Consider the following 11,222-nt stretch of genomic DNA (forward strand, 5'->3'; position numbering starts at 1 on the left):
GGAGCTGCTACTCCACCCATGTTTGCACGAGCGTCCGTGTGCCAACCCGCCCGCTGCTGCACGAGCCGCTGCCTTCGTGTGTGTTTTCCATTTGCCTCCATGGTTCGCCCGGGGGTCGCCTCCTGCTGAAGGATGAAGGAGGAAGGAGGAAATGAGGTGGACGGTGCCTTAGGAGCAGTGAACACGGCAGTGGGGGATCCATGGGGGGGGCGCGAGAGGAGGGGGCACAGGGGCTCATCTCAGCTCCCTTCCACGAGACCATGTTCACCGGGGAGCCGAGGCCAGAGGCACGAACTGGAAGGGCATGCCGCTGAGTCGCAGCAGCGGGCATCAGGCCTGAGCCGCGGGGAGCTGGGGCTGGAGTCAGGCCGAGCCGCAGTCACCGTGACTCAGCTCCTCTGGCTCCAGCCTTGTATCCTGCCTTCCCTCGGCAGGTTCCCGCAGAGCCCGGGGCCTCCCCGAGACCCACGCTCACCTGGGCGAGTCTGCGGCCGAGCGCCCGGCGGGCCACCTCACCAAGTCTACAGCAGAGGGCAAGGGTCATCTCCTAAGATAACCAGGTGCCACCCCAGAAAAGTGGGAGCAGGAGGTGGGGGGAGGGTTCCAGGTTGACACAGAGGCCTGGTCCACCCACCTGCTCCGCCCCATCTCAGAGGGTGCCCCGTCTTCTGCCCACCGCCCAGCCCAGGCACCAGGCACCAGAGCCTGCCAATGTGGCCTTCTGCTGTTCTGGAAGGTTCCCACTCTGCTCATCACTGGGGTCTTGTCATTTCTTGTCCCCACCCCTGGAGGCTGCAGCTTTCAGTCTGGACCCCATTAGGAGGGATTCCCTAAAAACAGAAACCTCAGGTATAGGCCTCTGCATGCTCCTGCGCCCCCACAGCCGGCCCAGCCCACAGCCCTCCTGAGCCCGCGGCCCCAGAGCCCCTCCTTCCTCCCCTCCTGCCAACAACGTGTACACGTCACACGTTAATAACTGCAGCGGAGCCCTGGCTGGTGTGGCTCAGTGGATAGAGCGTCGGCCTGTGGACTGAAGGGTCCCAGATTCGATTCCGATCAAGGGCACATGCCTGGGTTTCGGGCTTGATATCCCATGGCGGGCGTGCAGGAGGCAGCCGATCGGTGACTCTTTCTCATTGTTGATGTTTCTACCTCTCCCTCTCCCTTCCTCTCTGAAATCAATAAAAATACATTTAAAAAAAAATAACTGTGGTGGACATCTGACTTTGGTCCCTGCCTCTGTGCCTTTGCCTTTACTGTTCCAAGTCCTGCTTCTGTTCCTTGCCTAAATACCTCTCTTTTAGTTCAGACGCGGTTTCCCCGCCATGGATCCTATCAGAGTCCCTGCAGCACCTTATGTACATTCCGATGGCTACAGTTTTCATAGCGTTTTGAAATTTTCTGTTTACCCGTCACTCAGCACCTACTATGTGCCAGACACTGTTCTAGGTGCTAAGGGTTGTAGCAGGCCACAGGTCAAATTCTGGTTGGGGGGCTGACGGGTAGCAAACAAAACAAGGCGGGAACTAGCATGTCAGAGGGGGAGAGTGCTCTGAGGAAGCGGGCAGAAGCGATGGCAGGCCGGCCCGTTCCACGTCACGTGTGAGCAGAGTAGGTGGTGGGTGTATGGGAAGGGCCTTCCAGCTGGAGGGGGAGAAGGACAGGAACACAGCCGGGGCGTGCAGGCCCCCCTGGAAAAGCAGTGAGATGAAGGCCGGGGACGCTGGCTGTGAGTGAGGGTGGACAGAGTGCCTGGGAGGAGGAGGCCAAGAGTCCATGCGGCGGGGGGACGGGACGTGTGAGAAGTGAGTGGCTGTTTTTGCAGATGTGCCGCCATCCCCTGCATGGCACGGAGCAGGTGCCCGGCAAACGCCTGGTGAACGGTGGAGCAGGGGCCTGCAGACCCCTTCCTTCCCAAGCACGTCCGGTTTCCGGGCCGACCCCCCAGGGAGCCCCTGGCTGTTACCACCGGCTCCCGCCTCTTCCCTGCTGCTCAGGGGGGGGCCTCAGGCTGGAGCCTCTGCCTCGCTGGTGGCCGCGCCGAGAGGACGAGGCTGTGCCACGCAGTGGGCATCTCCAGGAGCCGGGTGACTCTCCCATCTCCCACCGCACCCCGCCGAGCTTACGTAACTGGAAGGCTGGGAGCACAGCGTCGCAGCTGCACTTTGGAAACCTGGAGGAAGTCCAGTCAGGCTGAATCAACCAGCAGAGCCCCCACCCAGGGCAAACACGCCCGGGCTCCTTTGGAGATTGGCTGTGACCCCGCCCAAGCCTTCAAAGACACATTCTTGCATTTTAGAGTAGAACAAAGGGCTAATCCCAGGCCGGGAGCACCCGGCATCTGAATACTGTTTTGGTCTCCTTACACCCTTACACAACCTGGGGGGGGGGGGCGGGGGGTGCCAGGGCTGAGTGGGCGGGAGAAGGGCTGAGCGGGTGGGGAGAAGGCCCTTAAAAGCATCCCCTCCAGGCGGGTGTGTACTCCAGGAGCGCCAGCCACCGAGACTGTCAGAGGTAACCCTTTCCCCCCAGGGTCTTTCCTTTTCCGGGTGGGGGTGCCTAGCGGGAGCCGGCCCTGCTGGCAGGTCCATCTCTGCGGCTGACCCTGAGGATCCAGAGCCCACCTCGGGCAGCTCTGCCACCCCAGCGCTGGGAGGGCACCCAGGACTGGAGAAGCAGGGCACCCCGGGGATGGTGGGTGAAAAGCCCCATCCCCTCCCCAGAAGGGGGCAGGCTCAGTGGTAAGGGCGAGAGCGGAGGCTGGAGGTAGAGCGGGTGCAGTCCTGCTTGGCCACTTGCTGGTGAGAGCACCTGATGCCTCGGGCCTTGCTGTCCTCCTCTGTGCAGCGGCCCCTGACGGCTCCGAGCTCTTTGGGGATCAGAGGGGATGATGAAGGAGCCATCCCCGGGTGCCTGGGGCACAGTGGGCCCTGGTGAGGCGGGCAGGCCCGGGCTCAGGAAGGTGGACTGCACCGCTCCCTGCTCCCGCAGCGGCTGCTTTCTGCTCCGTTCGCCTGTGCAGGGCGTGCGGCTGAGATCAGCTGTGCAGAGGGAGGCGCAGGACTGGGACCGGGTGCCAGCCGCCCTGTCTCACGGGCTCTTAGCTGGGCCGCCCAGCCATGGCTCCGAGGGCCAGGGGGCTGCTCTGGGTGACCGCGAGGCTGGCAGGACAGGAGGGCCTTCCTGTTGGGCTGTGTGGCTGGGCTCAAGGCCAGCAGGGGCACCCAGGGAGAGGGCTCCCTCCATCCCCCCAAAAGGCCTAGGGAGGGGCCCACAATACCTCCAGGCTGGGGCATCCTGCATGCCAGCAGGGCCCTGTCTCTGTGCAGCGGCTTGGAGGGGTCAGCGCCATGGGTTGGGGCAGGGGGTGGGGGGGAATCAGAAACCACTTACAGGAACACACACACACACACACACACACACACACACTTCCATTTTTTCAAAAATTATATATACCATATATAATAATACATACCATATAAACACACATATATGGCATATAGTATATATCATATATTACATACATAAATTATATATTGGTATAAATACATATACTATACATGGTACATGTAATTTTTTAGCAAAATGGAAATAGCCGTATTGTAGCGTTTTCTTTGTTTTACTTTCCTTCTGATGTTAGAAGTGACGCGATGCCTGAAGTGGGGTGAGCCTCGGGGGGACAGCAGGCGCTGCTGAGGGGGGGCTTACTTCTCTGTGACCCCTTTCGTCTCTTTTGCATGTTCTACCATGAGCACTGCCGATCACCTTTATTCAGAAAGTTAACAAATATTTACTTTTATTTTTATTGTTGGCACAATTACAGATGTCCCCATCCTCCCACCCCTTTGCCCACCTGCGCCCCTGCCCTCTGGCCACTGTTGTCTGTGTCTGTGGGTACGCATGCATGTTCTTTGCTAATCCCTTCACCTCTTTCATCCAGTCCTCTCCTCCCGCTCCCCTCTGGCAGCTGTCAGTCTGTTCCATGTATTCATGCCTCTCTTTCTATTTTGTTCACCAGTTTATTTTGTTCATTAGATTCCCCATATGAGTGAGATCACATGGTATTTGTCTTTCTCTGACTTATTTCGCTTAGCATAATGCTCTCCAGGTCCCTCCATGCTGTCTCGAAGAGATCCTTCTTTTTTACTGCTGCATAGTATTCCACGGTGTAAATGCACCTCAGCCTTTTTATCCACTCACCTGCTGATGGGCACTTGGGATGTTTCCAGATCTTTGTTATTGTAAATTGTGCTGCTGTGACCATAGGGGTGCATATATCCTTTCTGATTGGTGTTTCTAGTTTCTTGGGATATATTCCTACGAGTGGGATCACTGGGTCAAATGGGAGCTCCATATTTAATTGTTTGAGGAAACTCAATACTGTTCTCCACAGTGGCTGCACCAGTCCGCATTCCCACCAGCAGTGCACGAGGGTTCCTTTTTCTCCGCATCCTCGCCAGCACTTACTTGTTGATTTATTGATGGTAGCCATTCTGGCAGGTGTGAGGTGACATATCTCATTGCGTTAACCACTATTTAAATAGATGCAAGTTCATTGCACGAACGTTTAGCGCTACAGAAGATGAGGACCAGGTCCCCACTAATTCCCCCCCTCGGGGTCGTCACCCTGGGGCCGCCCTGTGGCCTCCTCTTCATGGGCACACCCCCTGCGCCAAGCCTGCTTCTTTCTCCTCCCCCGTGGGGTGCAGGCACAGCGAGCGCCCTTCCTGAAGGTGCCGGAACCTCGCTCTGCTCCCCTGCACCTGCCTCAGCCTTCACACAGGGGCAACAGAGCCCTTTTAGTTTTATTTAACTATTTTAAAACTTGATTTTTAGAGAGAGGAGGGGGGCGGTCCTTGGATCCTTGCTGCCCGCCCCGCCCCTGCCGGGAATCACGCCCGCCCCTTCTGGTAAACAGGACGACTCTCCCGCCAGAGCCGCCCCCTGACACGCACATGGAGGGTGTTTCCAGTTTCCCTGCTACAAACAAACGGACGAACTTTCTTATTCGTGACTGTTCGGAAACGTTGCTGTGGTTTCTGTGAGCGCCCGCACCGGCCCCCGTGCCGGGCCGCCTTTTCACGGCCTGGCTGGTGCAGCCCGGCTCTCCGGAGGCGCCTGGCTGCTGACCTCGGCCCGCGTCACGGGCACGCACGGGGTCTGCCTCCCAAGCAAGCAGGGCTTCTGCGAACGACGGCTATGTGGACTCTGGGCTCGCCTTTTGTTTTTGTTGCTCCTCACGGAGGACACGCTTTCCCTTGGTTTTAGAGAACGTGGGAGGGGGAGGCGCACAGAGAGACATGGATGTGACACACACAGATTGGTTGCCCCCCGCATGGGGCTGGGGATCAAACCTGCGACCTTGACGGGTTGCCCTTGGCTGGGAATCGAACCTGAGGCCCTTCAGTCCGACGCTCTAACCACCGAGCAGCCGCTGGGCGGCTCGGGTTCCCTTTAACCCGCCTGGGTGCGGAGTCACAGCGTCCGGGAAGCGGCGGGCGCGTGCGGAGCTCGGAGCGCCCGCCTGGGTGCCGCGGCGGGGGCCGGAGGGAGGGGGCCCCGGGCGGGCAGGGCCTGACCCGCCATCAGAACCGGACTCGGCCCCACGTCACCCCTCCCCGCCTCCCCGCAGCGAGAGTGGCATTTTCTCCGGGCGATCGGAGGGCCAGAGGGTCCAGACGTCTGGTCAGGGGGCGGCGAAGGCAAAAGAATGTCCTTTCCCCGGCGCGCCCGGGAGCGCGTCCCCTCCCCTGCGAACCTGGAGGGGCAGGGCGGGTGCGGCCCGGGGCGCAGGGGGCGCGGGGCGGAGGGCGCAGCCCCGCCGCCGCTCCAAGCGCGTGGTCTCCCGCAGGCACCATGAGCAAGATCAGCGAGGTCGTGCACCGCGCCCGGGCCGCCTTCGACTCGGGCCGCACGCGCCCCCTGCAGTTCCGCATCCAGCAGCTGGAGGCGCTGCGGCGCATGATCAAGGAGCGCGAGAAGGACCTCGCGGGCGCGCTGGCCGCCGACCTCCACAGGGTGCGCCCCCCTTCCCCCAAGGGGCGCCCCACCCCACCTCCCACTTCCCCCCAGGGGCGCCTCCACCCCACCCCACTCCTCCCCAAGGGGCGCCCCTCCCTATCCCCACTCCCTCCCAAGGGGCGCCCCCCCTTCAGGCACCTTCACCTGTGCCCAGACCTGCAGCCGGGCTCTCGCAGACCCACCCACCGCTCCATGGCGCCCCTCAGACCTGTGCCCCTGTGCCCTCCCCCGCCTCCCGGGAGACTGTGGTGAACGGCCCCCATCACCCCGGCAAGTTGAACAGGCCCGGCTAGGAGGTACAGATCATGCTCCCATCTTGCAGTTTGGGAGACTGAGGTCAGGAAAGGGTAGCAGGTGGGACAGGGTCACAGAGCCCGGGAGCCCAGTAACCCACTCAGCGCTCTGGGCTGGGAGCTCACGGGCGCCTCTCCCGGCAGAACGAGTGGAACTCGTACCACGACGAGCTGGTGTATTGCCTGGAGGAGATCGACTACACCATCAAGAATCTCCCGGAGTGGGTTGTGGACGAGCACGTGGAGAAGACGGCCCAGACCCAGCAGGACGAGTGCTACATCCACTCGGAGCCGCTGGGCGTGGTGCTCATCATCGGCACCTGGAACTACCCCTTCGACCTCACGGTGCAGCCCATGGTGGGCGCCATCGCTGCAGGTGCGAGGCCGCGGGGAAGGAGAGGGAGGGAGGGAGTCACTGCTCCTCCTGCGGGTGGCCGGGGCTCGGGCCTGGAGAAGAGGCGCTGGGTCAGGTGTGAGAAGGGCCTGTCTTCACTGGGGCCGCGGGGAGCAGGCCGACCGGCCTCCAGGCCCCACCAGGCTCCCAGGCCCGGCAGCGCCCTCCCTGCCGCCGGCCGCTCTCCCTGCCACGTGCCAGGTTTCCCTCCAGTCGGCCCACTGCTTGGGCCGAGCTCGCCTCCCCTCTCTTTCCCTCCTTCCCACGTCTCATCCCCTGCGGCAGGTGACGCAGGTCCGGTGGCCTCTCCTCCCAGGACACAGGATGGAGGGAGGCAGCCGGCTGGGTCCCTGGGGTGGGGGGAGGGGGTAGAACACAGTGGGCTGACTGTGTGCTTTGCAGGGAATGCGGTGGTCATCAAGCCCTCGGAGCTGAGCGAGAACATGGCGAGCCTGCTGGCCTCCCTCATCCCTCAGTACCTGGACAAGGTGGGCACAGGAGAGCGGAGCGGGGGCCAGGACTGCCTGCGGCCAGAGCCCAGCCCGGGCGGTGGTGGGACCACTGGCCTCTGCCACTGGGGGCAGGGCCCTGAGCGATGTGTGTGTGTGTGTGTGTGTGTGTGTGTGGCCTGCGTGGCTGTGGCTGCCCGGGCGGGGGAGGGGCTGGGGTCCGTTCTGAGCCTCACCTTTCTCCCCGTTGGAAGGATCTGTACCCGGTGATCAATGGGGGCGTCCCCGAGACCACGGAGGTGCTCAAGGAGAGGTTTGACTACATCCTGTACACGGGGAGCACCGGTGTCGGCAAGATCATTATGACGGCTGCGGCCAAGCACCTGACCCCGGTCACCCTGGAGCTGGGGGGCAAGAGCCCTTGCTACGTGGACAAGGACTGTGACCTGGACATCGCCTGCCGGTGAGGGGCTCAGCGCCTGTCTGAGCCGGAGCGGCCATTCTGAGGGCCCGCGCCGTGCTGAGGGACACGGACACGTCCCTGCCCGAAGGGCCTTCGGCCTGGGCCGGAGCAGGGGCGGCCGCGGGGAGCCCCAAGCCCAGGAAGGCAGGAGAGGGGAGGGGAGCTCTGCCCAGCTTCCCATCTCACGGGCATCGCCTCCAGGGCAGACGGGGGCACAAAGGCTGTCCGCCCAGACATCCCCCAAACCCCCGCACTCGCTGATGAGGGAAAGATGTGCGGGGCCCCGGAGCATGTCCAGGGACGGGGGGCGCCTCAGCCCCGAATCTGGCAGCCAGGGGCGGCCCTGCTGGCAGTCACACCGCCTCTGCCTGAGGCCTGACCCTGAGCCGGGGGACAGGGCGCCTCCCGGGTGAGGATACGGCCTGACCTGGCCTTTCCACAGGCGCATTGCCTGGGGGAAGTTCATGAACAGCGGCCAGACCTGTGTGGCCCCCGACTACATCCTCTGCGACCCCTCCATCCAGAGCCAGGTCGTGGAGAAGCTCATAAAGGCCGTGAAGGTGAGTGCGGCCGCGGGGGCGAGGCTGCAGGTGGCCGGTGGGTGTGGACTTTAGAAAATGGGATTTTTTTCCCGATCGTAAAAGTAATCCACACTCTGTAGATAATTTGGAAAAAGATAAAAAAGCATCAAGAAGGGAAAATGTCCCCCCAGAATCCTGCCACCCCCCCGACAGCCGCTGCCGCCGGGGTGTCGTCCCCTTCCCGGGTTCTCTGTGACCACAGCTGCTCCTTCCGATGCCCCGCGCCGAGCAGGTGCGAGCGCCGCCGCGCTGGGCAGCCCGGCAGGGCTTGGCGTCTGTGGTGTCACTGCCCGGCCGGCGCCACCCACCTGCGGCCTCGGCTGTGGCGAGGCCCATGTCCCTCCCTGAAGCCCGTCGCCCTCGCCCGCAGGAGTTCTACGGGGACGATGCCAAGAAGTCTCGTGACTACGGGAGGATCATCAGCTCCCGGCACTTCCAGAGGGTGATGGGCCTGCTGGAGGGCCAGAAGGTTGCCTATGGAGGCACTGGGGACGCGGCCACCCGGTACATAGGTGTGTCCCTGCAAGCACTGCCCTCCTGCCCAGCGACCAGGGCCCTGCAAGCTGGCAGCAAGTGGGCACAGACACCTGGAGAGCAGACAACCCCTTGGGGGGGTGCAGGCCTGGGGTGGACAGGTGACAGCCTGGCCCAGCCCAGGAGCCCCTCCCCACAAGGCCTAGAGGGCAGCTCCCAGCCCCGCTGCAGCAGGGGTGTGACAGCAGCCGCAGAGCCTGCGCAGGGCTGGAGGGGCCCAGGGCCTAGGCGGGAGGACCAGCAGCCGGCCCCACACAGCCTCCAGGAGACTAAGAGCTTCAGCAGGGGCTCGGGTGGCCTGGGAGGCAGTCCTGTCCCCTCAGGGTGGGCCCTGGGCCCCTTCCATGCAATGAGCCCCGCCTTCTCCCGAGGTCTGCCCCCAGGGCTGCCGGGCTGGAGCCAGGGCTGCAGGGCTGGAGCCACAGGCGGGCGGAGGCCTGTGGGCCCCTCTCTCAGCCTCGCAGCCGGCAGCCACCAGCAAACGAGTCAAGGGGGGGAGCCAGGTGCCCCACTGCGGGCAGGGAGGGTCTGGGCGGGGCTGACTGCTGGTTTCCTGCCAGCCCCCACCATCCTCACGGACGTGGACCCCGAGTCCCCGGTGATGCAGGAGGAGATCTTCGGGCCCATCATGCCCATCGTGTGCGTGCGCAGCCTGGAGGAGGCCATCCGCTTCATCAACCAGCGCGAGAAGCCCCTGGCGCTCTACGTGTTCTCCCACAACGACAAGGTGGGCTGGGCCCGCAGCCAGGGGCACCGCCACTCTCCCCCTTCCCACCTGGTCCTCGGCAGCGGGAGCCCGGGGGGCAGACCGCCCGGGCTGTGCCTCCACAGCTCGCTCCTGGGCTCCAGGCGGTGCCCACCCAGCGGGGGGGGGGGGGGGGGGGGAAGGGGGGTGCTCTGGGGCAGGAGCCTGAGGCGCTGGGTGCCGTGGCAGGTGATCAAGAAGATGATTGCCGAGACATCGAGCGGCGGAGTGACAGCCAATGACGTCATCGTCCACCTGTCCGTGCACACTCTACCCTTCGGGGGTGTGGGTGAGTATGGGGGGAGTGCACTGCCCACCTGCTCCCCGTGGCGGCCCTTCCAGCCCTGGACTGGGAATTCAGGGGGCCGGAGCAGTCCTGGGCCCCAGCTCCCATCACCTTTCCCGTGTGCCCTCTGGCCCCTGCCTGCATCCCGGGCAGCCACACTTAGCCTGAGGCCCCCCCCCCCCCCCCCCCCCCCGGGCCAGAGGAGCACCGCCCTCCTGTGCCGCAGCAGGGTTACCCTCATCCTGGCGCTCGGTGTTGTTCCCGGTGTGGGCACGAGGGGGCGCCCAGGAACTGGCCTCCCCGGGAGGGTCTGGGTCTTGGTGCTGGGCCTGAGCCACCCCGTCCGGTCCCCGCAGGGAACAGCGGCATGGGCTGCTACCACGGCAAGTTCAGCTTCGTGACCTTCTCCCACCGCCGCTCCTGCCTGGTGAGGTCTCTGCATAAGGAAGATGCCTTCAAAGGCAGATTCCCCCCGAGCATGGCCAAGGTGAGAGGCGGGGGTAGGGCTGCTACCCAGACCAGGCTGCGGGGAGCCTCTGGGCCTGCGCAGGGCCTCACTGCCCCTCCCCCGCGCCCTGTCCTCCTCACAGATGACCCGACACTGAGCCTGCTGCACCCCGCCGCCCGCCGGTGCCTTCACCTGCTCCTGCAGCCCCTCCTGCTCCTCCTGCCCCCACGCCCAGGTGCTGGCCTCCCCCCCCTCCCCCAGCCCCTGCTCCCTTGCTGGACATGCAGGACCAATAAAGTTTTCCAAACGGATATCTGCGTGTGCATGCTTCTTTGCAGCCCTGCACCCAGCCACCCTGCAGTCCTATCCCATCCCCACCCGCGGCATCCTGACAAGTGGTGAGGGGCAGGGCTCCCCAAAGTCTCACATGAGCACCCCACTCTGGGCCTCAATGCAAGAGGCGCTGGTGTGTGGAGATGTTCACCTTTCATCTGAACTTGGGGTGTCGGCTTCGTCTCCGGGGTGTCTGCGGAGGCTGACTAGGAGGCTGTGTCTGGAGGACAAGTGGCTCCAGAACCAAGAACCAAAGCACTCCCCACAAGTGAGGTCTCGCTAGGGCAGGGCCCCCCAGCCAGGCCGCAGCGGCCAACCGGGACCCCTGGGTGACTTCAGGGCAGAAGGGCGGAAGCCGGCGAGCCTCAGGACCCACAGTGTGTGTGTGGGGGGGCTGGCCTCAGGGGTCTGAGGAACTGAGATGGGATCCAGTGACGACAGTCTGGAGCGGGCCTTCGGGCAGAGTAGGAGCAAAAATCAGGTGGGGGAGGCTGCGGGGTGCCCGCCTGCTGGCCCTTCAGCTGTGCCCTCCGGGCAGCTGGGCGCGCTGTGCGCTGTCGGGTTGGGTGTGAGCGAGCTGGTGCTCACAGACTTCACCGCAGCACAGCCGGCCCCACGCTGCCGCTGCCCCGATGGGACCGGACACGGTGTGTGGGCCCCGCCTAGGCCCTCACC

General features: G+C 63.8%; 1 protein-coding gene across 1 annotated transcript; it reads left to right on the forward strand.

Moving 5' to 3' along the window:
* Positions 1–2,462: 2,462 nt before the first annotated feature.
* On the forward strand, positions 2,463–10,509 carry ALDH3A1 (aldehyde dehydrogenase 3 family member A1). The gene is made up of 11 exons (XM_079798977.1): positions 2,463–2,514; positions 5,852–6,018; positions 6,459–6,690; positions 7,111–7,196; positions 7,412–7,620; positions 8,063–8,180; positions 8,572–8,713; positions 9,296–9,462; positions 9,670–9,769; positions 10,123–10,253; positions 10,357–10,509. Exons 2-11 carry the CDS (start codon positions 5,857–5,859, stop codon positions 10,369–10,371), a joined length of 1,362 nt encoding a protein of 453 aa, XP_079655103.1. The 5' UTR covers positions 2,463–2,514; positions 5,852–5,856; the 3' UTR covers positions 10,372–10,509.
* Positions 10,510–11,222: the final 713 nt, after the last annotated feature.

The sequence above is a fragment of the Cnephaeus nilssonii genome (assembly GCF_951640355.1).
Source record: "Cnephaeus nilssonii genome assembly, chromosome: 19".
Taxonomy (NCBI): Eukaryota; Metazoa; Chordata; class Mammalia; order Chiroptera; family Vespertilionidae; genus Cnephaeus; species Cnephaeus nilssonii.

What these genes read in the sequence shown, in the direction of transcription:
- ALDH3A1 (XM_079798977.1), top strand. Translation starts at nt 5,857, where the DNA reads ATGAGCAAGATCAGCGAGGTCGTGCACCGCGCCCGGGCCGCCTTCGAC. An exon ending in GGTGGGCGCCATCGCTGCAG is followed by an intron (nt 6,691 to 7,110) that starts GTGCGAGGCCGC and finishes TGTGCTTTGCAG; the next exon opens with GGAATGCGGTGGTCATCAAG. An exon ending in AGCTCATAAAGGCCGTGAAG is followed by an intron (nt 8,181 to 8,571) that starts GTGAGTGCGGCC and finishes CCTCGCCCGCAG; the next exon opens with GAGTTCTACGGGGACGATGC.